General features: G+C 39.8%; 1 protein-coding gene across 4 annotated transcripts in view; it reads left to right on the top strand.

Moving 5' to 3' along the window:
• The first annotated feature begins 292 nt into the window (after positions 1 to 292).
• The window catches only part of LOC110462967, a 49,845-nt gene continuing 24,944 nt past the window's right edge, over positions 293 to 25,193 (top strand). Inside the window, exons 1-9 of one of the 4 annotated variants that reach the window (XM_021517255.1) lie at positions 293 to 662; positions 11,473 to 11,615; positions 12,702 to 12,843; positions 13,702 to 13,792; positions 14,486 to 14,676; positions 19,573 to 19,665; positions 24,034 to 24,176; positions 24,557 to 24,584; positions 24,852 to 24,931. In XM_021517255.1, the coding sequence (XP_021372930.1) occupies positions 11,473 to 11,615; positions 12,702 to 12,843; positions 13,702 to 13,792; positions 14,486 to 14,676; positions 19,573 to 19,665; positions 24,034 to 24,176; positions 24,557 to 24,584; positions 24,852 to 24,931 (911 nt within the window). In that variant the 5' untranslated portion in view covers positions 293 to 662. Of the gene's footprint in view, positions 663 to 7,283; positions 8,089 to 11,472; positions 11,649 to 12,701; positions 12,844 to 13,701; positions 13,793 to 14,485; positions 14,677 to 19,572; positions 19,666 to 24,033; positions 24,177 to 24,556; positions 24,585 to 24,851; positions 24,932 to 25,193 lie in introns of those variants that run through there. The other 3 variants (XM_021517254.1, XM_021517256.1, XM_021517257.1) reach the window with 3 other exon arrangements.

The raw sequence follows: 25,193 nt of genomic DNA, 5'->3' as shown, positions 1-25,193 counted from the left end.
TACACATTGACACACTATGATACGCATTGACACACTATAAAACCCATTAGCACACTCTGCTGGCAGTGGCAATAAGATAATATGATTCTAATCGAGAACGTTAAACTATAATATACCCTGCTTTGGACTGACAATAATAGAATGTACCCCACAAAGAAATCGGTGAAGTGTCGAAAACAACCCAGTGTAAACTAGAGATCGGTCGGAGTGATGTCGACAGATGTTATCGGTCCTCTGTGTAACTGTTCTGTCCTGTGATGACGCTGACAAGTAACAGTTGGCGGCCTTCTTAAGTCGGATATAAACGCATTGCTACATGCGTCTTAGAAAGGTTATTTACCTTATGTGAGGGCATACAAATAGGTATTTCAGTTATTACACAGAACGACTGTGTTTATAGAGATGTGATCTTTATAATATTGTGTTAACAAGTCTCTGTCGATATGATACCCTACCAGTGTTGAATAAGGGTTTAGTACTGGAGTGACATAATATCAAACAGTTGACCGCTATATTATCAGATGTTTGACCAGCTGTCCGTCATCAGATAGATTTAACCTTCCCGCCATCAGATAGATTTGACCCGCCTGCCATCGAAGAGTTTGGACTGGCCGCAGTCAGGGAGGTTTTAGGACCTGTCCAATGTACAGGCATCAACAAAGGTAGGTACGGTTAGTTTGAAGGGCTTTGAGGTATCCTTTGATTCGGCATTATTACAGAGGTGGAACGTCAGCGATTCGTGAAAAGTATATTTAAGTTAGCATTGTTTATATCGCTAACAACAAGCACTGTTCAATCCATATATTTACATACGAAAAAGTAATAATCGAATTGTGATTTCAACGTAATCTGATAACACAGGTTGTATGTGTGATCGACCTCCAGTTTATATGACTTCAAATGTATTCACTGTGCTATTAAAAGCAGAAAACTAAGAACCACAATGTTGCTGATTTAAAAACAATAACCAGACTATTTTTTTCGTACTATTTGTGAAAAATTTGTGTAGCATCCGATCTATTCTCAAACATATAACTTAACGGTGCTGATGACTTTACAGATACATTTCATTGCATCTATATATACGTCATCAATGAATGACGTACATATAGATGAGACCCAATAAGGCAGAGTGAGCTAGGAGACTCGCTCGGATTTACCCAACAACTCAATAAGGTAGAGAGAGCTAAGTGACACGTTCAGATTTACCCCACAACCGAATAAGGCAGAGTGAGCTAGCAGACTCGCTCAGATTTACCCCACAACTCAATAAGGCAGAGAGATCTAACGGTATCGCTCAGATTTACCCCACAACCCAATCAGGCAGAGTGAACTAGCAGACTCGCTCAGATTCACCCCACAACCCAATAAGGCAGAGTGAACTAGCAGACTCGCTCAGATTCACCCCACTACCCAATCAGGTAGAGTGAACTAGCAGACTCGCTCAGATTCACCCCACAACCCAATCAGACAGAGTGAGCTAGCAGACTCGCTCAGATTTACCCTACAAACCAATAAGGTAGAGTGAGCAAGCAGACCCGCTCAGATTTACCAAACAACCCGTTTAGGAAAACTGAGCTTACAGACTGGCTTATATTTACCCCGCAACCAAGACAGGTTTCTTGATTCCTAACTCCATTGAAGTTTATCAAACTCTAACAGGTTATTTTTAAATTACAGAGAACACTCGGTAAAATAAGCTAACTCAAGTAAGAGAGCACGATAGCAAGCTGTTACTAATGAGGGGACCTCCATTTGTCTCAGTGTGTGTATTATTTTGTACATAGTATGGGTGGTTGACACTGGTCAAGTATTTAGATGAAATGTCAGACTACCCAGATATTAATTTATTCTATTTTGCACAACAGCAATACTACATGTATAAGCTTGCACTTCGATTACTAAACTTTACCCCGCTTCCCATAAGACCCACGTGACATCTTTGTTTCTCTCTCTCTCTCTCTCTCTCTCTCGTATGCTGATCAGACTTATCTGAGGTACGAAATGTATATATTACAAATATAGCGGCTTTTTCTGCTCAGCCAGCTGTTACGTACAGGTGAAGATAAAGGAATATTGATACCGAATCTTTTATTACTTAATAGACTTTACGTTCTATCAGGTAACCAGATAAGTTTCGTGCAGAACATATATACTTAGAACAAAACAAACCGAATAAAATCAAAACTATAATTCTGGTTTTGCTTAATGTGGGGAAAAACTGTTACAGAAAATATCCTATTAATTGCACCATGACACGCTAGGGAGTATTTGGCACACTATGATACACATTGACACACTAATCTTTGTTTCGATAGGTAGCTAATCACAATTAGGGGTGATTAGACACGCTAGGGAGTATACGTAGCGGATCACAATTAGGGGTGATTAGACACTCTAGGAAGATAGGTAGCTAATCACAATTAGGGGTGATTAGACACGCTAGGGAGTATATGTAGCGGTTCACAATTAGGGGTTTAGACACGCTAGAGAGTATACGTAGCGGATCACAATTAGGGATGATAAGACACGCTAGGGAGTATAGGTAGCGGATCACAATTAGGGGTGATAAGACACGCTAGGGAGTATACGTAGCGGATCACAATTAGGTGTGATAAGACACTCTAGGTAGTATACGTAGCGGATCACAATTAGGGGTGTTTGACACGCTAGGGAGTAGCGGATCACAATTAGGGTTGATAAGACACGCTAGGGAGTATACGTAGCGGAGCACAATTAGGGGGGATAAGACACGCTAGGGAGTATAGGTAGCGGATCACAATTAGGGGTGATAAGACTCGCTAGGGAGTATACGTAGCGGATCACAATTAGAGGTGATAAGACACGCTAGGGAGTATACGTACCGGATCACAATTAGGGGTGATTAGACACGCTAAGGAGTAGCTGATCACAATTAGGGGTGATAAGACACGCTGGGGAGTATACGTAGCGGATCACAATTAGGTGTGATAAGACACTCTAGGTAGTATACGTAGCGGATCACAATTAGGGGTGTTTGACACGCTAGGGAGGAGCTGATCACAATTAGGGGTGTTTGACACGCTAGGGAGGAGCTGATCACAATTAGGGGTGTTTGACACGCTAGGGAGTATACGTAACGGATCAAAATTAGGGGTGATTAGACACGCTAGGGAGTATACGTAGCGGTTCACAATTAGGGGTGATAAGACACGCTAGGGGGTATACGTAGCGGATCACAATTAGGGGTGAGAAGACACGCTAGGGAGTATACGTAGCGGAGCACAATTAGGGGTGATAAGACACGCTAGGGGGTATACGTAGCGGATCACAATTAGGGGTGATCAGACACGCTAGGGAGTAGCTGATCACAGGTGATAAGACACGCTAGGGAGTATACGTCGCGGATCACAATTAGGGGTGATTAGACACTCTGGGGAGTAGCTGATCACAATTAGGGGTGTTTGATACGCTAGGGATTATACGTAGCGTATCACAATTAGGGGTGATAAGACACGCTAGGGACTATACGTAGCGGATCACAATTAGGGGTGATAGGCTAGGGAGTATAGGTAGCGGATCACAATTAGGGGTGATTAGACCCGCTAGGGAGTATATGTAGCGGTTCACAATTAGGGGTTTAGACACGCTAGAGAGTATACGTAGCGGATCACAATTAGGGGGGATTAGACACTCTAGGGAGTAGCTGATCACAATTAGGGGTGTTTGATACGCTAGGGAGTATACGTAGCGTATAGACACGCTAGGGAGTATACGTAGCGGAACACAATTAGGGGCGATAAGACACGCTAGGGAGTATACGTAGCTTACAATTAGGGGTGATTAGACACGCTAGGGGGTATACGTAGCGGATCACAATTAGGGGTGTTTGACACGCTAGGAAGTAGCTGATCACAATTAGGGGTGATTAGAAACACTAAGGAGTAGCTGATCACAATTAGGGGTGAGATTAGACACGCTAGGGAGTAGCTGATCACAATTAGGGGTGACTAGAAACACTAAGGCGTAGCTGATCACAATTAGGGGTGATTAGAAACACTAAGGAGTAGCTCTAGAGAGTATACGTAGCGGATCACAATTAGGGGTGTTTGACACGCTAGGGAGGAGCTGATCACAATTAGGGGTGTTTGACACGCTAGGAAGTTTAGGGGTGATAAGACACGCTAGGGAGTATTCGTAGCGGATCACAATTAGGGTTGATAAGACACGATAGGGAGTATACGTAGCGGATCACAATTAGGTGTGATAAGACACTCTAGGTAGTATACGTAGCGGATCACAATTAGGGGTGTTTGACACGCTAGGGAGTATACGTAGCGGATCCCAATTAGGGGTGATAAGACACGCTAGGGAGCATACGTAGCGGATCACAATTAGGGGTGATAGGCTAGGGAGTATAGGTAGCGGATCACAATTAGGGGTGTTAAGACACGCTAGGGAGTATACGTAGCGGGTCACAATTAGGGGTGATAAGACACGCTAGTGAGTATACGTAGCGTATCACAATTAGGGGTGATAAGACACGCTAGTGAGTATACGTAGCGGATCACAATTAGGGGGGATTAGACACTCTAGGGAGTAGCTGATCACAATTAGGGGTGATTAGAAACACTAAGGAGTAGCTGATCACAATTAGGGGTGATTAGACACGCTAGGGAGTATACGTAGCGGATCACAATTAGGGGTGATAAGACACGCTATGGAGTATACGTAGCGGATCACAATTAGGGGTGTTTGACACGCTAGGAAGTAGCTGATCACAATTAGGGGTGTTTGATACGCTAGGGAGTATACGTAGCGTATCACAATTAGGGGTGATAAGACACGCTAGGGAGTATACGTAGCGGATCACAATTAGGGGTGATAAGACACGCTATGGAGTATACGTAGCGGATCACAATTAGGGGTGATCAGACACGCTAGGGAGTAGCTGATCACAATTAGGGGTGATTAGACACGCTAAGGAGTAGCTGATCACAATTAGGGGTGATTAGACACGCTAGGGAGTATACGTAACGGATCACAATTAGGGGTGATAAGACACGCTAGGGAGTATACGTAGCGGATCACAATTAGGGGTGATAAGACACGCTAGGGAGTATACGTAGCGGATCACAATTAGGGGTGATAAGACACGCTAGGGAGTATACGTAGCGGATCACAATTAGGGGTGATAAGACACGCTAGGGAGTATACGTAGCGGATCACAATTAGGGGTGATAAGACACGCTAGGGAGTATACGTAGCGGATCACAATTAGGGGTGATAAGACACGCTAGGGAGTATACGTAGCGGATCACAATTAGGGGTGATAAGACACGCTAGGGAGTATACGTAGCGGATCACAATTAGGGGTGATAAGACACGCTAGGGAGTATACGTAGCGGATCACAATTAGGGGTGATAAGACACGCTAGGGAGTATACGTAGCGGATCACAATTAGGGGTGATAAGACACGCTAGGGAGTATACGTAGCGGATCACAATTAGGGGTGATAAGACACGCTAGGGAGTATACGTAGCGGATCACAATTAGGGGTGATAAGACACGCTAGGGAGTATACGTAGCGGATCACAATTAGGGGTGATAAGACACGCTAGGGAGTATACGTAGCGGATCACAATTAGGGGTGATAAGACACGCTAGGGAGTATACGTAGCGGATCACAATTAGGGGTGATAAGACACGCTAGGGAGTATACGTAGCGGATCACAATTAGGGGTGATAAGACACGCTAGGGAGTATACGTAGCGGATCACAATTAGGGGTGATAAGACACGCTAGGGAGTATACGTAGCGGATCACAATTAGGGGTGATAAGACACGCTAGGGAGTATACGTAGCGGATCACAATTAGGGGTGATAAGACACGCTAGGGAGTATACGTAGCGGATCACAATTAGGGGTGATAAGACACGCTAGGGAGTATACGTAGCGGATCACAATTAGGGGTGATAAGACACGCTAGGGAGTATACGTAGCGGATCACAATTAGGGGTGATAAGACACGCTAGGGAGTATACGTAGCGGATCACAATTAGGGGTGATAAGACACGCTAGGGAGTATACGTAGCGGATCACAATTAGGGGTGATAAGACACGCTAGGGAGTATACGTAGCGGATCACAATTAGGGGTGATAAGACACGCTAGGGAGTATACGTAGCGGATCACAATTAGGGGTGATAAGACACGCTAGGGAGTATACGTAGCGGATCACAATTAGGGGTGATAAGACACGCTAGGGAGTATACGTAGCGGATCACAATTAGGGGTGATAAGACACGCTAGGGAGTATACGTAGCGGATCACAATTAGGGGTGATAAGACACGCTAGGGAGTATACGTAGCGGATCACAATTAGGGGTGATAAGACACGCTAGGGAGTATACGTAGCGGATCACAATTAGGGGTGATAAGACACGCTAGGGAGTATACGTAGCGGATCACAATTAGAGGTGATTAGACACGCTAGGGAGTATACGTAGCGGATCACAATTAGGGGTGATAAGACACGCTATGGAGTGTACGTAGCGGATCACAATTAGGGTTGTTAAGACACGCTAGGGAGTATACGTAGCGGATCACAATTAGGGGTGATTAGACACGCTAGGGAGTGTACGTAACGGATCACAATTAGGGGTGATAAGACGCTAGGGAGTATATATATGTAGTTCATCCCAATAAGGGACCGCTAGTGACGTCATTAGTAATACCCAAAACGGTTTCCGGAAAGGAAGGAGTACAATTGATCATCTTTCGTCAATTACAAGAATACTAGAATCGTGTATAAAAAAGAAACAGTCTACCTTTGTAGCATTGACTTCGTCGATTTTTCAGAAAGCGTATGACCGGAAAGACAGACGGTTATTACGGACAATTTAGTTTGGTGATATTGGCATCAGTGACAATTTTATCTGTGTAATGCATAGTTTGTATTCTAACGTTAGGGGTTGTGTCCGTGTGCAGTGTCTAGTCCGGATTAAAACAGGGCTGTTTATTATCGGCCATCATGTTCAACTTATTTATCAATGATCTTGCCATTTAATTATCAGCAACAGGAAAAGGTGTCAAAATGGATGATGAGACTATTGTAAGCTTAGTGTACGCAGACGATTTAGCGCTGATCGCAGAAAATTGTGAGGATCTCCAATGTTTATTTAACGTACTGTCAGACTGGTGTCTTACTAATCGTATGGTTGTCAACGGAAGTAAAACGAAAGTTGTGCATTTCCGGAATGCGGCTATCGCCCGGTCTCAGTATTTACTTCATTGTGGTGATTTGCCGACATCGATTGACTATTGCTAACGGATACGCTGGATTACGCGGTAACGGCCAAATGTGTAGCTCAATCCGCTAGCCGTGTTTTAGGTTTACTTATCTCTAGGTTCAAAGCCGCCGGAGGGCTTCCATAATTAACGTTTATACTACTCTCCGATACCATGGTGTGGTCAACCATAAGTTATGGGGCGGCTATATGGGGAACACAGGATCATTCGTGTACTAATGCCGTGCAGAATCGGGCTGGACGCTTCTTTTGGGGTGTTGCTGCAGTGGCTGGTGAGATGGCCTGGGAGCCAACAACAGTAAGGCAATGGAAGTGTGTGGTTTCCCATTGGTATAGGCTTAGTAATATGGATAATTCACGTATCAATTATCGCGTCTTCCAGTGGTGTCGGATAATCTCGAACCGGAGTTTTAGGAACTGGCATTTTAGATTTTTAAAAACATTAAAGGAACTTGACCTCATCAACGTTCATGATGCGATGAGGTATTCTAAAATCGAAGCATGTAATATGATCCAGGAAGCTATGATGAACATTTATAAAAAAAAAGTGGTTACATCTTTTACGGAAACCATTGGTCAACGTAGAATGAGAAAATAAGCTTCGAATATGTGTGAACTATATGTGAAGTTGCCTCTTACTGGAGGCCAACGTATACGTAGCGCACTCGCTAAATTAAGATGTGGGGTAGCTCCACTGCGCCTCGAAACCGGAAGATATGAAAACCTACTCGTGATGGACAGAACATGTAGATTTTGTGTAGACCAGATATAGAGGATGAGGAACACACACTTACTAGAGGTCCGGTTTTTGATGATATACGTGATATTTGATATGATATAGCTATAGAAACTGATAGTGATTTTATGAATTTTAATTATGAGGAGAAGCTACACTTTGTTTTATCAAATGAGAACTGTGCTAAATATAGTGCCAAAGCTCTAGCAGCTATTCTTAAACGTCGTAATAATGTTATATATCATTGATTATTGTACATTGAAGTTTGAAATTTCAATATAATGTTATGGCATGTATTAGCTTCTCTCTCTTATAGCCTTTTAAAGTGAAGTGCTTTTACATGCATTTAACCTATTTTAGTCGCTCGTAATTCTTTTAGAGTGGCTTTCGTCATATCTGTTATGTATAGTTTACTGTATCGTTGTATATATGTATGCGGAAGGTGAGACTCAAATAAACTATCTGCATCACGGTATGAAGTAGATAGAGTATTTGATAAACCGGAAGCAGAGATCACGTTATAGTTCCCTGTGGTAGCTAATTCATTATTAGATCGACACACAAGATATGCTACAATCCCCTATTGTATGATAGACTATAACCGAGGCAAAGAATTAAAAAAACGAAGCACTAAAACATCCCCAAAATTAACTCAATCAGCAGTTTCTATTTTCTGGAACAACCTTACAGAAGTGTGAGGTAGGTTGAACTTGCAATGAAATAAAAACAATCAGTCCTTTTCATTACGGTGATTTTCAATTGAATTACTGTAATTATGATGACTAGAAATAGCCTTATGAAATAATAATAATAATAACACACAATCAGGCGCGTAACAACCTATGTAGCAAAAAAGCCCGGGCTTACACATCATTTTTGACAAAATAAAAATAAAATAAACGCAACATAGACTATATGATATAAAATATTAAAAAGCAATGACAGATGTTTTGTATCTGCTATAAAGACCGCCAACTAAAATGCTTCGTTGCAATCAAAGTCTCTAACAAATGTAGCACTGAGGGTAGCATATTCGTTCGGCATGGTAACCAGTATATCGGTTCTTATGTACATAACGTTAAACTATTCCTAGTGCTAGCTTGTGATACAAGTCTCATATCTCTGCGCAACCGGAGTCACAGTCGCGAGGAGAAACGTCACACTCTTACAACAAGTATCCCAAAATCCACATAATTTTAGAATTTTCTTTTCCGTGGAATAATGTTACCGAACACCATAATAGAACTGGCGTAGATGAGTACCAATCCCTTCGTACCCAAAAAGAAGCAAAATATTTGTAAAATAATAGGGGAAAATGATATTTTCTTGCTTTAAAATGGCCATTAAAACTGATGCCAGAACAAGGGAGAACGAGTCTCATGTGTTCTAGAAAACAAAATTCTCCTGGGGGAGACCCCCCAGACCCCCACCAATGGGAGGCAGAAAACCCCCTCCCATACCCTCCCCCTCCTCGCGCTACGCGCTTCGGGGTGCTACCTTCGGCAGCACACTTCATCGTTGGGCTTACACATTGAAAACCCGTTTGTTACGCCCCTGACAATGATTTAATATAGCGCCCTATGTAGCTAGAAAAGGCCACTCTAAAGCGCTTAACAGTACATAGATATACAATGTATACAATCAATACAAATAGCATTTATGCTATAAATCTCCATCACGATCATCCTATCACGACTGAAGCTAGTTTTTTGGATAAATATACATCAAGAACAACAAAGAATAAAATATGTCCAGTAAATGTCATTTTATTAAATGACGAATAACATGGCAGACATGGATAACAACAATGTCAACCATGTTGCATAAACATATTTACAAACATAAACAATATCTTAAATATATATCAAAAAGGTGGAGCACGAGAATACGCCAATTAAAAATAGAATGTGAAGCTAAAATTTGCATGGGTTGGATGTGGGACAAAGAAATTCCGAGCAATACTTTCACCTTGTAAATTTTATGTTAATATCACATGACGTTAATCTGGATATCTGATTGGCTGATTGCCTTGACATATACATGTAATCAGTATGGGTGTACTCGATTTACTTCGAACCGTATGACCCTGAATCTTTCAGCTTCACATCTTACTCGTAATTATATAGACGATTAAAACATACAATATTCCGATCTACAACATTAATGTATTTATTGGTATAAATTGTATTTATGCTATAAATCTCCGTCACGATCATCCGATCACGACTGAAGCTAGTTTTTTGGATAAATATACATCAAGAACAACAAAGAATAAAATATGTCCAGTAAATGTCATTTTATTAAATGACGAATAACATGGCAGACATGGATAACAACAATGTCAACCATGTTGAATAAACATATTTGCATTTAGAGATTAATCAATACAATTTTGAGGAATTCGCAGGAGCTTCCTTATCAGGCGTTAATTACTAGTCCTATGCCACCTGGCTAATATCTCCCTATGTGTGTATGCGTTCTGTTTGTGGTGGAACCGTGGCTCCAACGGTATCATTTATAGTACCACCTGACTTGAATGCTACAGCAAATAAAGAGTAAACCAAAGAATTGTGAGGGAAATGGGTTGTTATCTCCGTAGGCTGTCATTCTGTAGGTTGAGAGTTACAGTATTCATTCGCTTGAAAGTAAGAAGTCCTGATCTTACCTTAACTTTTACCAACCAGTCAGTTTGGTCCCTCTGATCTAAATATTGTTAGGTGTTAATAACCAACTGCATTCATCCTTTAAGTAGTACCCCAGACGTAAGAGAGAGTGAAAATAAAAACAAATCGGGGCCTAACTTCTTCCTTAAGGTTCTCAGTATTTTAGGCAATTATATGATTTATATTAGATTTTTACGGGGATATAAACGCACGATAAACAATAAAATTGGAAGTTATCGTTATCTCGAGTTTATCAAAACGCAAATATCGCAAGATCTTTCCATATTATTCAATTATAGCCTTTAGCTAAGGTCGATACCTGGATTATCAACCCGAGAAAACATATATTAATCGAGGACGCAAATATTAACCAAGGACGCAGTCCGAGATCAATATATCTTTTCCGGTTGATAATTCCAGTTATCAACCGAAGTTAAAGGCTACATTTGTTTTATTATTTTCAAAATAGTGATGTAAGCAAGCTACGAAAGTGGGACGGTGCGTTCGTTTGCAGACACGTCATAATTCTATATTTAGAAACACTCAGTCTTTCTAAAAAAATCACTGGCTCCAAGTCAATATCGGATTTTATCGGTGGATACGTGATGCACTTCTAGCCAATCACTTGTCGGGCATTATATGAAAAAACAAAATCCCAAATATTTTCGGGAATTAAATCGAAAACATATATTCCGATATAAAAGGGGTTACATGAAGCGGTTATTACCTTTCCTACTCCTAGAATACATTGTTCATGACACAACTTGTTTGTAATATATTCTAGATGATGACGTCATACGGTAACTGTACAGACGATGTTCTATGGACCTTGGAGACAATTGGAGGTTGCGCCTCGGGAGACACAGGGGGACTAGGGGTCGTGTTTGGAGTTGTCTGTATCCCACTGTGGACCTTTTCACAGCTCGCGTGCGTAGTCGTCATTAGCGACACAGCGTAACGGTTTGATGAAATCTAATTTCCACCCTGTATCAATCCCCATTATATTTATGATACGTTAAATATCCCTATCCAAATGCACTGTGTTTTGTCGTATATACAGTAACCTCCCCTTAACTTCGTTTTGGATATACATGTACATATGTACGTTTAGCTCAGTTGGGCCAGGACACTCTATCTGGCCCGGGTTACTTTAACGTGGTAAGAGTTAATCAACGGTTAAGGGCAGTAAGCGTACAGCAAAATCAAGAGCATCCTACATCATTTTACTGCCATACAGACCAAAACCTGGAGGATTTATTTCGTTTTCAAATTTCTTCATATTGGCAACAATTACAATTTTTCATTAACCACTGATTAAAGTAAATCAACATTTGAACAACTGCGGCCTGAAGTTCGGGGCTAGAACTCCAGGCTAGTCATACGGAATTTTACACTCAAATCACTGCTGATTAAATTATTTGAATTGAAATTTGAACAACTGAAAATAATAGTTAAAAGTGTTCTCTGGTTAATAAAACCTCCCTGATCTCCCATCAACATTGACCATTGTCAAGAGTAAATAATATCGGGAATAATATCTGACTGAACAACATTGATAATCATTAACATCACCTTCTCAAATATATCATTTTTAATCAGAAAATTTATAAATGTGATTTGCATAATAAAATGTGAACTGAATCTAGCCTCTCGAGGTCGTTCATTTACGTTCACCATCCGGGTACTTTCGTCACTCGGGCACGTCCGTGTTATTCGGGTACGTCCGTCACTCGGGGCTGTTCATTACTCATATTTTCTTCTGGAATCTTTTTTGCATGCATTTTAGCAGATGTGATTTTCATGCTACCTAGCTACGCTGTTAATGAAATATTTCACTGTTGTCACTACAAGTTGCTTCCCTTTGTCCAGTGAACTCGACAAATTATTTGAGTAGCACTGTAATAATAGTTAAGTCTCAAATACACCTTCCCTGACGCCTTGATTCTTGATTCGAACCCGCGCCTACCAGCTATATCTCGTATCTTACAACAAATTGTATTTCTTCTATTTCAGTCTGTATTTGATATATTGTCAGCCGGACGGTAAAGCCAGTAAAACAGGTACAAGTCACGTGACCTGCATCGTCGTATTTCATTGGGTAGCTGATGTTCTCAGTTTGTTCGGTTGTATTATGACGCATCAATTACCCTTACAGGTATATATAGTACAGTGTTACAGTACAATGTAATACTACAATATTGTACCGAAATATTAGCATACAATGTTATAATACAATGTCATAATACAATGTCATAATACAATGTTACACTACAGTTTTATAATACAATGTTATAATACAATGTTATAATACAATGTAATACTACAATATTGTACCGAAATATTATCATACAATGTTTTACTACAGTGTTACACTACAGTGTTATAATACAATGTTATAATACAATGTTATGATACAATGTTATAATACAATGTCATAATACAATGTCATAATACAATGTTACACTACAGTTTTATAATACAATGTTATAATACAAAGTAATACTACAATACTGTACCGAAATATTATCATACAATGTTTTATTACAATGTTACACTACAGTGTTATAATGCAATGTTATACAATGTTATATTACAGTATTATACTAAATGATATACTACAATGTTATATTACAGTATTATACAACGTTCAACTACAATGTTATACTGCAATGTAATCACTCAATGCTATACTACAATGTTATACTACAATATAATGTTTTAATTAATGTAAACTTTATTGATTATGTAGGATAAATATCTTAGACTGTTTAAAACGTAAAATAAAACTCGTTTAGATACTAACAATGTTAACTTGGTATATGGTGGGGTCGGAATGAAGAAATGCCTACGATTTGATTCCAAAGAGATGTGATAGGAAATCATAATAGAAGATAACCGGTAATATACCTGAAACACCTGATATTAATGAACGCCCGAGATTGAACGCTTCTGTTAACTGAGATCTAGTATTGATGTGGTTAAGCTGACATAGTACGACGTGTTTGTGTTTCAGACGTATTACGCCCTTACATCAGCCAGTGTTCATTTCCTCGCCATCGTACCGGCCATGTTGTCGAGTAGAAGGACTCGTCGTAGCGATAAGGGTAAGGACAAACTCACAATATTCCAGCAGAATGATCCGACAGTGGAAGAACAGTAATCGACATTAATAATAGAACACGCGCCTCAGCCACAAAGCGGACGAAGTAGAGCAACACAAATTATAAGAGGTTGGCTAGCCAAATATTGTTTATAATGAGAATTGAACACGGAACGTGTATCAAATTTAAGTTATATTTAAGGTACCAACGTCTATATTCATTCTAAATAGGTACAATGTATTTCCATTCGGCAATTTAGCCTGGAAAGCCACTCATGTCCATTCTTTTATCGAATATCTAAATATCTTGGGGGGGAAAATGGGGACCTAACTATGAGACATACTGAAAATGCATTCAACAATAAAGTTAATTGTAGACCTTGTCAATTGGGGGGCTGAAATGTGGCACATTGACCCATTTTCTGTTCAATGCGATTTGCGCTAGTTTCTGTTTAACGTTAATACCCTCTTTACACAGGATGGTGACCTTTTGGTCTCCCTTGTGCGACTATAAACTGGCTAGTTGGTCGTTTGAGGCTCAAAGGAGGCCGATAGGTCTCTGGATCCGCCACTGTGGGCATGAAACAGTTTAATATTTTTACATTGCTTTTCATAATGGGGAACATTATGCAATAGATTACCACTAATATCTTTTAATGGTTAATGTTTAAGAGGTATGGTTAACGTGTTTTTTCAGATATGGGTGAGACAACGTTCAACTGCAAATGTTTACGACACTGTTGTATGACACAGTCCTCGTGTACCGCGGCCATGTCCATTCTCTCCGCTGTTTCCTTGGTTACTGTTACCATGCTACAGACGCCGTGGTACAAGTCAGCCGTAAAACGACACGACACGCCTAGCAACGGAGGAAATATTCACTCACAGGTATATACTTAAAAAGGACTAAGTTAATATAATTTGATAATACATTTATCTGCAGCGGGTAAACAAATGACAACATAAATGAACAAGTTCTCTAATATAGTCTGAACCTGCGACATTCTCCTATTATACTCCGTACACACTGGATTATCAAGGTTTACCTGAACACTCCGGACTAGCGATATTTACCGGTACACCCGGGTTATCAAGGTTTACCTGAACAGTCTGGTCTGGCGATATTTACCGGTTCACACCGGGCTATAAAGGTTTACCTGAACACTCCGGTCTAGCGATATTTACCGGTACACACCGGGCTATCAAGGTTTACCTGTACACATCGGACTAGCGATATTTACCGGTACACACTGGGCTATCATGGTTTTTCTGTACATTTCGGACTAGCGATATTTACCGGTACACACTGGGTTATCAAGGTTTACCTGTACAATTCGGACTAGCAATATTTACCGGTACACACTGGGTTATCAAGGTTTACCTGTACAATTAGGACTAGCGATAGTAACTGGTACATACCGGGTTATCAAGGTTGACCTGAACACTCCGGTCTAGCGGTATTTACCGGTACACACCGGGTTATCAAGGTTTACCTGTTCAATTCGGACTAGCCATATTTACCGGTACACACTGGGTTATCAAGGTTTACTTGTACTCTTCGGACTAGCGATAGTAACCAATACACTGGGTTATTAAGGTTTTTCTGTACACTCAGGACTAACAATATTTACCGGTACATACTGCATTTTCAAGGTTTACCTGTACAATTCGGACTAGCGATATACACCGGTACACACAGGGGTATCAATATTTCCATGTACACACCGAGTCATCAAGGTGTTTACCTGTAAACTCTGAACTAGCGATATTTACCTATACACATTGGGCTATCAAGGTTACCTGTACTCTCCGGACTAGCGACATTTTCACTGTTTACCTGTTCACTTCGGACTAGCAATATTTACCGGTACACACTGGATTATCAAGGTTTACCTGTACACTCCGGACTAGCGATAGTAACCGGTACACACCGGGTTATCAAGGTTTACCTGTACACTTCGGACTAGCGATAGTAACCGCTACATACCGGGTTATCAAGGTTTTCCTGTACCCCCCGGACTAGCGATAGTAACGGGTACACACCGGTTTATCAAGGTTTACCTGTACACTTCGGACTAGCGATAGTAACCGGTACATACCCGGTTATTAAGGTTTTTCTGTACACTCAGGACTAACAATAATTACCGGTACATACTGCATTATCAAGGTTTATCTGTACAATTCGGACTAGCGATAGTAATCGGTACCATTGGCTAGAAAGGTTTACATGTACACTCCGGACTAGCGATATGTACCGGTACATACCGGGTTATCAAGGTTTACCCGTACACTCCGGACTAGTGATATTAACCGGTACATAACGGGTTATCAAGGTTTTCCTGTACACTCCGGACTAGCGATAGTAATCGGTACATACCGGGTTATCAAGGTTTACCTGTACATTTTGGACTAGCGATAGTAACCGGTACATAACGGGATATCAAGGTTTTTCTGTGCACTCAGGACTAAAAGATATTTACCGGTACACACCGGGTTATCAAGGTTTACTTGTACACTTGACTCCGGTTTAGCGATATTTACCTGTACACATCGGGCTATCAAGGTTTATCTGTACATACCGGATTAGCAATATTTACCTGTACACACCGGGTTATCATGGTTTATCTGTACATACCGGATTAGCGATATTTACCTGTACACACCGGGTTATCAAGTTTTATCTGTATATACCGGATTAGCGATATTTACCTGTACACACCGGGTTATCATGGTTTACCTGTACATACCGGACTAACGATATTTTACTGTACTGTGTGAACGTATGCGGGGGAGAGTGAACCGTGAACTCGTTTATCTCTTTATCTTGAATAAAAATAAGGGAAGAGCTTAACAAGTGTTAGACATGTCCTATACGTGGGATTATAATCAGATATCTACAGGCGACTGTCCACGTGGCTGACGGATGGCTATTTGATCTGCTGCTGTCTGTGGTGACATCAGTGTTGATGATATTACATGTTAAACTGCGTGAAAGCTTTAACGTTTTGTACAATATGTACTAGAACACTAGACGATGTCGACAGCGTGGACAAAATGAAGTCGAATGATTGGAGCACCAGTCCTTTCTCACGACATACAAGAGACAAAATGTACATTAGATAAATTTATATAAATTTTCACCACGGTATATTAACATTTCTATTGCAAGTTTCTCTATAAGCATTACCAAAAGAAATTGCGTCCATAGGGCTATGAACGCAATTGGATCGGCGTCATTTTGAAGCTTCTGATCCCGCTTCTAATAACATGAAACTACCGTTAAGAGCAAACATTTTAATGACGTTATGCTGTCCAATGAATCTGGTTTGCACGTACGATATAAACGAATCAATATCGAAAATATGAGGAAATATCTGTATTAAGGTTAAAAATTACTTTAAAATTTAGAATGTCTATATAAGGATCAAACGGAATTTTCTTAATGTTCATGTCATTATGAGCGCAAGTCGGTTCATACCAGCATGATATTGAAAAAAAATGCCGTTTAATCCTTAAATAAATGCAAAGGAGTCTGAAACTTGAAATTGGAAATGAGGCAGTATTCAAGAACTGTTAACAGGTTAAGTTTAATATGGTTGCTTAGATGTCAAGCTTTACTTTAAGACAAGCTGCTTGAATATTTATGAAGCATCGGGTCTTAAATTAAAACTCGACATATAAGAAAGTAGTCTAGCATAATTAAACACAAATTTGCCTGCCCAATCTTTGACGGACATGTTTTCCTTTAGGCCCGCACCCTAAGTAAAACTACTGTACTTCCATGTACATGTACCTCGCTTACTTCATTGCTTTGAATTAAAAATAAGTCTTCGAATATTCGGTAAATGTATGACTTACTTGATTATTATATTTTAAATATGGAATTATTCAAACGAAATCCAAAAAAATTAGCCAATCAGTTCATGAACGGCCTTTCTCAGAGTATTTGTTTTGAACTGGTTCCACCATCCCTATAAAACGAACTCCCGGACTCCCAGGGATGAATGTTCAGCGATTTGAAATCAAAGACTGGGTGCTGCTTTTTTCAACCTTTTTCCATTGACTTCAAAATTTATTTTTTTACTTGTACCATGGATACCTGTCAATATGTAACACGGAGATAAGTACATTGGCAACGACCTCAATGTCATTTGATCAGCGTCACAATACTATCTCGGTACGTTGTAAGATGTACTGGAGCTACTGAATTTTATACCAGAGGTCATATCAATCCCAAATATTGACCTGATACCGGATACGTACAGAGGGTCACAGCTCAAGGTTATATCCTAATGAATGTTCTCCTCAGTACCCCTCATAGGAAATGGAGTTTGTGTCTTGCATACCATTGGTGTTAGCTGTATTTTTGTAAGACTGAATAGTTAACCACGACATTGTATGTTCTATAGCAGCAAAGCAACAGTTATACTGTAGCGGAACGTTGTGTGTAGGAGCAAATCGTCAATCATTATTCCTTGTTCGCCTCTTGTACCAGTCCAAACGACATCTGTTGTATTTGAGAGATCAGACGAGACGCACGAGTTACTCCCCTTGACAATTAAGAACTTCCGCGAGCAAGCGGTCTACAGTTTATTGTATGCATGAATGATATATTCTCTCATTTCCGTGTGTGTAAGATAGAGCTGTGCAGGGTAAGAGAGGGGGGTAAGAAATGTATTTCTTGCATACTAGACCACGATACCGCATTTCTGGCGGTGCTGGAAAATTCTATCCGACCCACGGGTCTAGATCGCTTTCACGCGCAGACTTGCGTGGGAATTATGGTGACCTTTCGGGGTCACGCTATTGTTCGTGACGTCATTTTATGACGTTTTGGGGTCAGTCAGGGTCATTGAAGTCACTAACAATTGCCATCCGGGCTTCATATGCAAATGAGAAGCGGACAGTTAACAACTTTACTAGAAGAGCAGCTGTTTTGACGGGTTTTAGGTTCGTTTTCGTTTAATAAATATCAGGGGAAAATTGATATTTTCAAAATGGTAGCCAGTCCAAACGCATTTTCATGGTTTCTGAGCTTATTCTGGTAGTTGGAATGAGAGAAAAATACTCCTTTTTTCTCAATAGTGCAGGATAGGGAAATTCCAACCTCGGGATTACAAAATTTGGCAAAACCCTCGGAAATTGCACCAAAGCCTTCATGAAATAAATAGCTACGTGCAACGCACCCGTACAATCACTGCGATTTTAGATGAACACGTGTGGGTTGGTGGGTATGATATTGTCATTTTTACAAATCTACAATTGCTATATTTTCTGCAAACATTGTTCTTCATTTATTTAATAGCCACGTATTGATATATCAAAATACTTCTCCCGTTGACCCAAACATTTGAGTACTGCAAAGATTAGATCCTCATGGGGCACGTGTAAATCTTGCATGTTTGAGAGTGTAGAAAAACATTTCTTTCATCTCTGAGATAAGAAAGGACTGGAAGCTTTTCTATCTTAAATTGCACTTTATGTGCGTGACGTCACAATGAGACAATTATGACATGACGTCACGAAGTTGGAACATCTAATGTAGCGGAAAATGCGACGCATTCAGGGGTTCTGGGATAGTTTTAGTGACTGGAATGAGAAAAAAACATTTTTTCATCTGTTGGGGTGTATGATAGGAAGATGTTACCCTCGGGATTTTCAAATTGGTGCAAAACCTGAGGCTCGAGGGTTTGCAGCAATTTGAAAATTCAGAGGGTGCAATATCCCTATCTTACACCGTTGAGCATGATAGAGTATTATAACCCTCCTGCATTCTCTTTATAGCCCCTCCGTCTGTATGTCTTGACGGGTTATTGTCTCGGAGCTCTCTCGGCCGGACTTACGTGGCTGACGAAATTCAGAGAGGTCATACAATTTGTAAGTCAGTAAAATTTAGTGTCATCTGTATTCTTTTTAGACTGGATAGCTCAACACACTGTACAAATAATTGGCAAAAATGATAAAAAAAAATGGAAAAGAAAACTTAAAAGGCAAACTTCATAATGCTAATATGAACCTCTGGTATAGTTAAGATTACATATTTTGTTGTATGATAAGTGGTACTCTTAAAGTTATAAAGAATTTCGACATCTACCTCAACTACAATGTGTACATGCTATAACAGCGGCTGATGATACGGTCAGCCACATCAACTTTGGGTGGTCGGGTAGCGCAGTGGATAACGCACTTTTCTTTCACCAAGGCGGCCGGGGTTCGATTCTCCTATCGGATATGAAAAAGTATGGGGTCACCTGCCTGCCCACTTGGGTTTTCTCCGGGTACTCCGGTTTCCTCCCACAGTAATTATGTAAACATTTGTATATAATTACTGATATATTTACATGATGTACTTTTTAGATGTTAAAAATAATTAATACAGTAAAAAATCAGGACTCACACAGCTAAATCATTTACTATATGCTATTTCTAAGCTTTTTAGCTAATAGCTTTTCTATTTGAAGCTCAACACTAGTGACAACTGCCTAGATTCATAGATTCATACCTGACAAAGGTTTCAAAAGGCATTTTGGCGGGTTTAATGGCATATAAGAGCGCTACAGACGTCTGCTTTTGACAACCGGAATTTATTAACCAAACCGGTGAAGTGGGACGGGAACACCCCCTGAGTTTAGACCACAAATCAATCCGCCATCACATATCAAAATTAACCAAGAGTATACATTTTTTAATGTTTAATATCTGTAGATTTCATTCAATGTAAGACATGTCAACAATTACCCATTAAGATTACTCAGAGGCACTGTATTAAACCGGAACACATTTTAGGTCGGGACTATAATCGTATGAAACGCTTGCTGATTGGCTAAGTTAGTTGTGTATGAAACACTTGCTGATTGGCTAAGTTAGTTTTGTGTGAAACACTTGCTAATTGGCTAAGTTAGTTGTTTGTGAAACACTTGCTGATTGGCTAAGTTAGTTGTGTATGACACACTTGCTGATTGGCTAAGTTAGTTGTGTGTGAAACACTTGCTGATTGGCTAAGTTAGTTGTGTATGAAACACTTGCTGATTGGCTAAGTTAGTTGTGTATGAAACACTTGCTGATTGGCTAAGTTAGTTGTGTGTGAAACACTTGCTGATTGGCTAAGTTAGTTGTGTATGAAACACTTGCTGATTGGCTAAGTTAGTTGTGTGTGAAACACTTGCTGATTGGCTAAGTTAGTTGTGTATGAAACACTTGCTGATTGGCTAAGTTAGTTGTGTGTGAAACACTTGCTGATTGGCTAAGTTAGTTGTGTATGAAACACTTGCTGATTGGCTAAGTTAGTTGTGTGTGAAACACTTGCTGATTGGCTAAGTTAGTTGTGTATGAAACACTTGCTGATTGGCTAAGTTAGTTGTGTGTGAAACACTTGCTGATTGGCTAAGTTAGTTGTGTATGAAACACTTGCTGATTGGCTAAGTTAGTTGTGTGTGAAACACTTGCTGATTGGCTAAGTTAGTTGTGTATGAAACACTTGCTGATTGGCTAAGTTAGTTGTGTGTGAAACACTTGCTGATTGGCTAAGTTAGTTGTGTATGAAACACTTGCTGATTGGCTAAGTTAGTTGTGTGTGAAACACTTGCTGATTGGCTAAGTTAGTTGTGTATGAAACACTTGCTGATTGGCTAAGTTAGTTGTGTGTGAAACACTTGCTGATTGGCTAAGTTAGTTGTGTATGAAACACTTGCTGATTGGCTAAGTTAGTTGTGTGTGAAACACTTGCTGATTGGCTAAGTTAGTTGTGTATGAAACACTTGCTGATTGGCTAAGTTAGTTGTGTGTGAAACACTTGCTGATTGGCTAAGTTAGTTGTGTATGAAACACTTGCTGATTGGCTAAGTTAGTTGTGTGTGAAACACTTGCTGATTGGCTAAGTTAGTTGTGTATGAAACACTTGCTGATTGGCTAAGTTAGTTGTGTGTGAAACACTTGCTGATTGGCTAAGTTAGTTGTGTATGAAACACTTGCTGATTGGCTAAGTTAGTTGTGTGTGAAACACTTGCTGATTGGCTAAGTTAGTTGTGTATGAAACACTTGCTGATTGGCTAAGTTAGTTGTGTGTGAAACACTTGCTGATTGGCTAAGTTAGTTGTGTGTGAAACACTTGCTGATTGGCTAAGTTAGTTGTGTATGAAACACTTGCTGATTGGCTAAGTTAGTTGTGTGTGAAACACTTGCTGATTGGCTAAGTTAGTTGTGTATGAAACACTTGCTGATTGGCTAAGTTAGTTGTGTGTGAAACACTTGCTGATTGGCTAAGTTAGTTGTGTATGAAACACTTGCTGATTGGCTAAGTTAGTTGTGTGTGAAACACTTGCTGATTGGCTAAGTTAGTTGTGTATGAAACACTTGCTGATTGGCTAAGTTAGTTGTGTGTGAAACACTTGCTGATTGGCTAAGTTAGTTGTGTATGAAACACTTGCTGATTGGCTAAGTTAGTTGTGTGTGAAACACTTGCTGATTGGCTAAGTTAGTTGTGTATGAAACACTTGCTGATTGGCTAAGTTAGTTGTGTGTGAAACACTTGCTGATTGGCTAAGTTAGTTGTGTATGAAACACTTGCTGATTGGCTAAGTTAGTTGTGTGTGAAACACTTGCTGATTGGCTAAGTTAGTTGTGTATGAAACACTTGCTGATTGGCTAAGTTAGTTGTGTGTGAAACACTTGCTGATTGGCTAAGTTAGTTGTGTATGAAACACTTGCTGATTGGCTAAGTTAGTTGTGTGTGAAACACTTGCTGATTGGCTAAGTTAGTTGTGTATGAAACACTTGCTGATTGGCTAAGTTAGTTGTGTGTGAAACACTTGCTGATTGGCTAAGTTAGTTGTGTATGAAACACTTGCTGATTGGCTAAGTTAGTTGTGTGTGAAACACTTGCTGATTGGCTAAGTTAGTTGTGTATGAAACACTTGCTGATTGGCTAAGTTAGTTGTGTGTGAAACACTTGCTGATTGGCTAAGTTAGTTGTGTATGAAACACTTGCTGATTGGCTAAGTTAGTTGTGTGTGAAACACTTGCTGATTGGCTAAGTTAGTTGTGTGTGAAACACTTGCTGATTGGTTAAGTTAATTGTGTACGAAACGCTTGCTGATTTGCTAAGTTATATGTAGTTGTGTATGACACACTTGTTGATTAGCTAAGTTAGTTGTGTATGAAACACTTGCAGATTGGCTAAGATTGGCTAAGTTAGTTGTGTAGGAAACACTTGCTGATTGGCTAAGTTAGTTGTGTATGAAACCCTTGCTGATTGGCTAAGTTAGTTTTGTGTGAAACATTTGCTGCTTGGCTAAGTTAGTTGTGTGTGAAACACTTGCTGATTGGTTAAGTTAATTGTGTACGAAACGCTTGCTGATTTGCTAAGTTATATGTAGTTGTTTATGACACACTTGTTGATTAGCTAAGTTAGTTGTGTATGAAACACTTGCTGATTGGCTTAGTTAGTTGTGTATGAAACACTTGCTGATTGGCTTAGTTAGTTGCGTATGAAACACTTGCTGATTGGCTAAGTTAGTTTTGTGTGAAACATTTGCTGATTGGCTAAGTTAGTTGTGTGTGAAACACTTGCTAATTGGCTAAGTTAGTTGTGTATGACACACTTGCTGATTGGCTAAGTTAGTTGTGTGTGAAACACTTGCTGATTGGCTAAGTTAGTAGTGTACGAAACACTTACTGATCGACTAAGTTAGTTGATTGTGAAACACTTGCTGATTGGCTAAGTTCATTGTGTATGACACACTTGCTGATTGGCTAAGTTAGTTGTGTATGACACACTTGCTTATTGGCTAAGGTAGTTGTGTATGAAACACTTGCTGATTGGTTAAGTTAATTGTGTACGAAACGCTTGCTGATTTGCTAAGTTAGTTGTGTATGACACACTTGCTTATTGGCTAAGTTAGTTGTGTATGAAACACTTGCTGATTGGTTAAGCTAATTGTGTACGAAACGCTTGCTGATTTGCTAAGTTAGTTGTGTATGACACACTTGCTGATTGGCTAAGTTAGTTGTGTATGAAACACTTGCAGATTGGTTAAGTTAATTGTGTACGAAACGCTTGCTGATTGGCTAAGTTAGTTGTGTATGACACACTTGCTGATTGGCTAAGTTAGTTGTGTATGAAACACCTGCTGATTGGCTAAGATTGGCTAAGTTAACTGTGTATGGAACACTTGCTGATAGGGATTGGCTAAGTTAGTTGTTTGATCCTGAAAATGATCTATATTTGTATTACTTTCTATTTAGTAGTATCGACCGTATTCATACACCTACATCCGGGTCTTCCTTCACTTTGTCGCCATCTTGTCTGAGGGATTTTACGTCACAGGCGTCTTATACTACAACCAATCACGTGTCTTCATTCTACACTCGCTTCCCTGGACCCTAGCCAGGTAAATTATATGCATAGGATGTTCTCTCAAATGTGTATTTATTGTTCAGTCTTAACGACCAATCGACACAAAGAAAATTGGTAAAATATTGCAGTTTTGGGAAATGGTATACAGGTTTAAAATAGATGGTACTAATTAATGAGGTCTTGCGGATCATATTTGGTCTCCAGTGTTACCTCACAAGAGGACACAAGGGGACGCTGGTTATGTAGGGGCTCAAATAAGCAACCAAATAAACCACCATGCGGTAGATAACACACAATACTTTCCATCGTCGTCGATTAAGTATATCGTTACCAGCTTGGTCGTTACAAATTAGAATGCATTGTAAATAAAAAAAACACGTATTTGTCTCAATGCAGTATACTTGTATTTTTTAGAATGGGAGTTGCCGGAATCCACATCGGAGTATCCTTTGTCTATTGTGTAGATATTACCAGGTGTTTTTTGACGTAATTCTTTTAACCGAATAAAATTCAATAGCAAATTCTACAAAATTCACATCAGAGATTCTACACGTGTTTTGAGTATGTATAATAGTTCATAAGCGTGTACTTGGGTTACGTACCATTAGATTTCGTGAGAGTCGATACAGTTGTAGAAGATTTTAGTGGAGTATTGAATTTGCGTCAAGTTCATACAATTGTATCAGACAATCATTTCTTGACCAAGCAGATACTACTACAGGGAAGCATTCACTACTGTTCTACAAAGGATATCGAGACCGATGGGGGTTACCCAGCAATAATACACAGGTAAGGATCAGCATTATGTCAATATATACAACACAACAGGGACACGTACATAGATTCATAAAAACGAACTACACAGGTGACCATAATACAAAGGTTAACAACTATATATGCTTCAAAGGTAAACGGTATTATTATAACTATCAATAAGATCTCTATGTACAGTGTATAGGAGGTACTGTATAGTGTAGTGGTAGGACGCCGGGCTCGTGACCGAAGGGTTCGAGTAACGTCACAGCACTTTGTTGTATCCTTGAGCAAGATA

This window comes from Mizuhopecten yessoensis, unplaced genomic scaffold (assembly GCF_002113885.1).
Source record: "Mizuhopecten yessoensis strain PY_sf001 unplaced genomic scaffold, ASM211388v2 scaffold10847, whole genome shotgun sequence".
NCBI classification, from domain to species: Eukaryota; Metazoa; Mollusca; class Bivalvia; order Pectinida; family Pectinidae; genus Mizuhopecten; species Mizuhopecten yessoensis.
The sequence above is the reverse complement of the archived record's forward strand: the minus strand, read 5'-3'. Positions and strand labels throughout refer to the sequence as shown.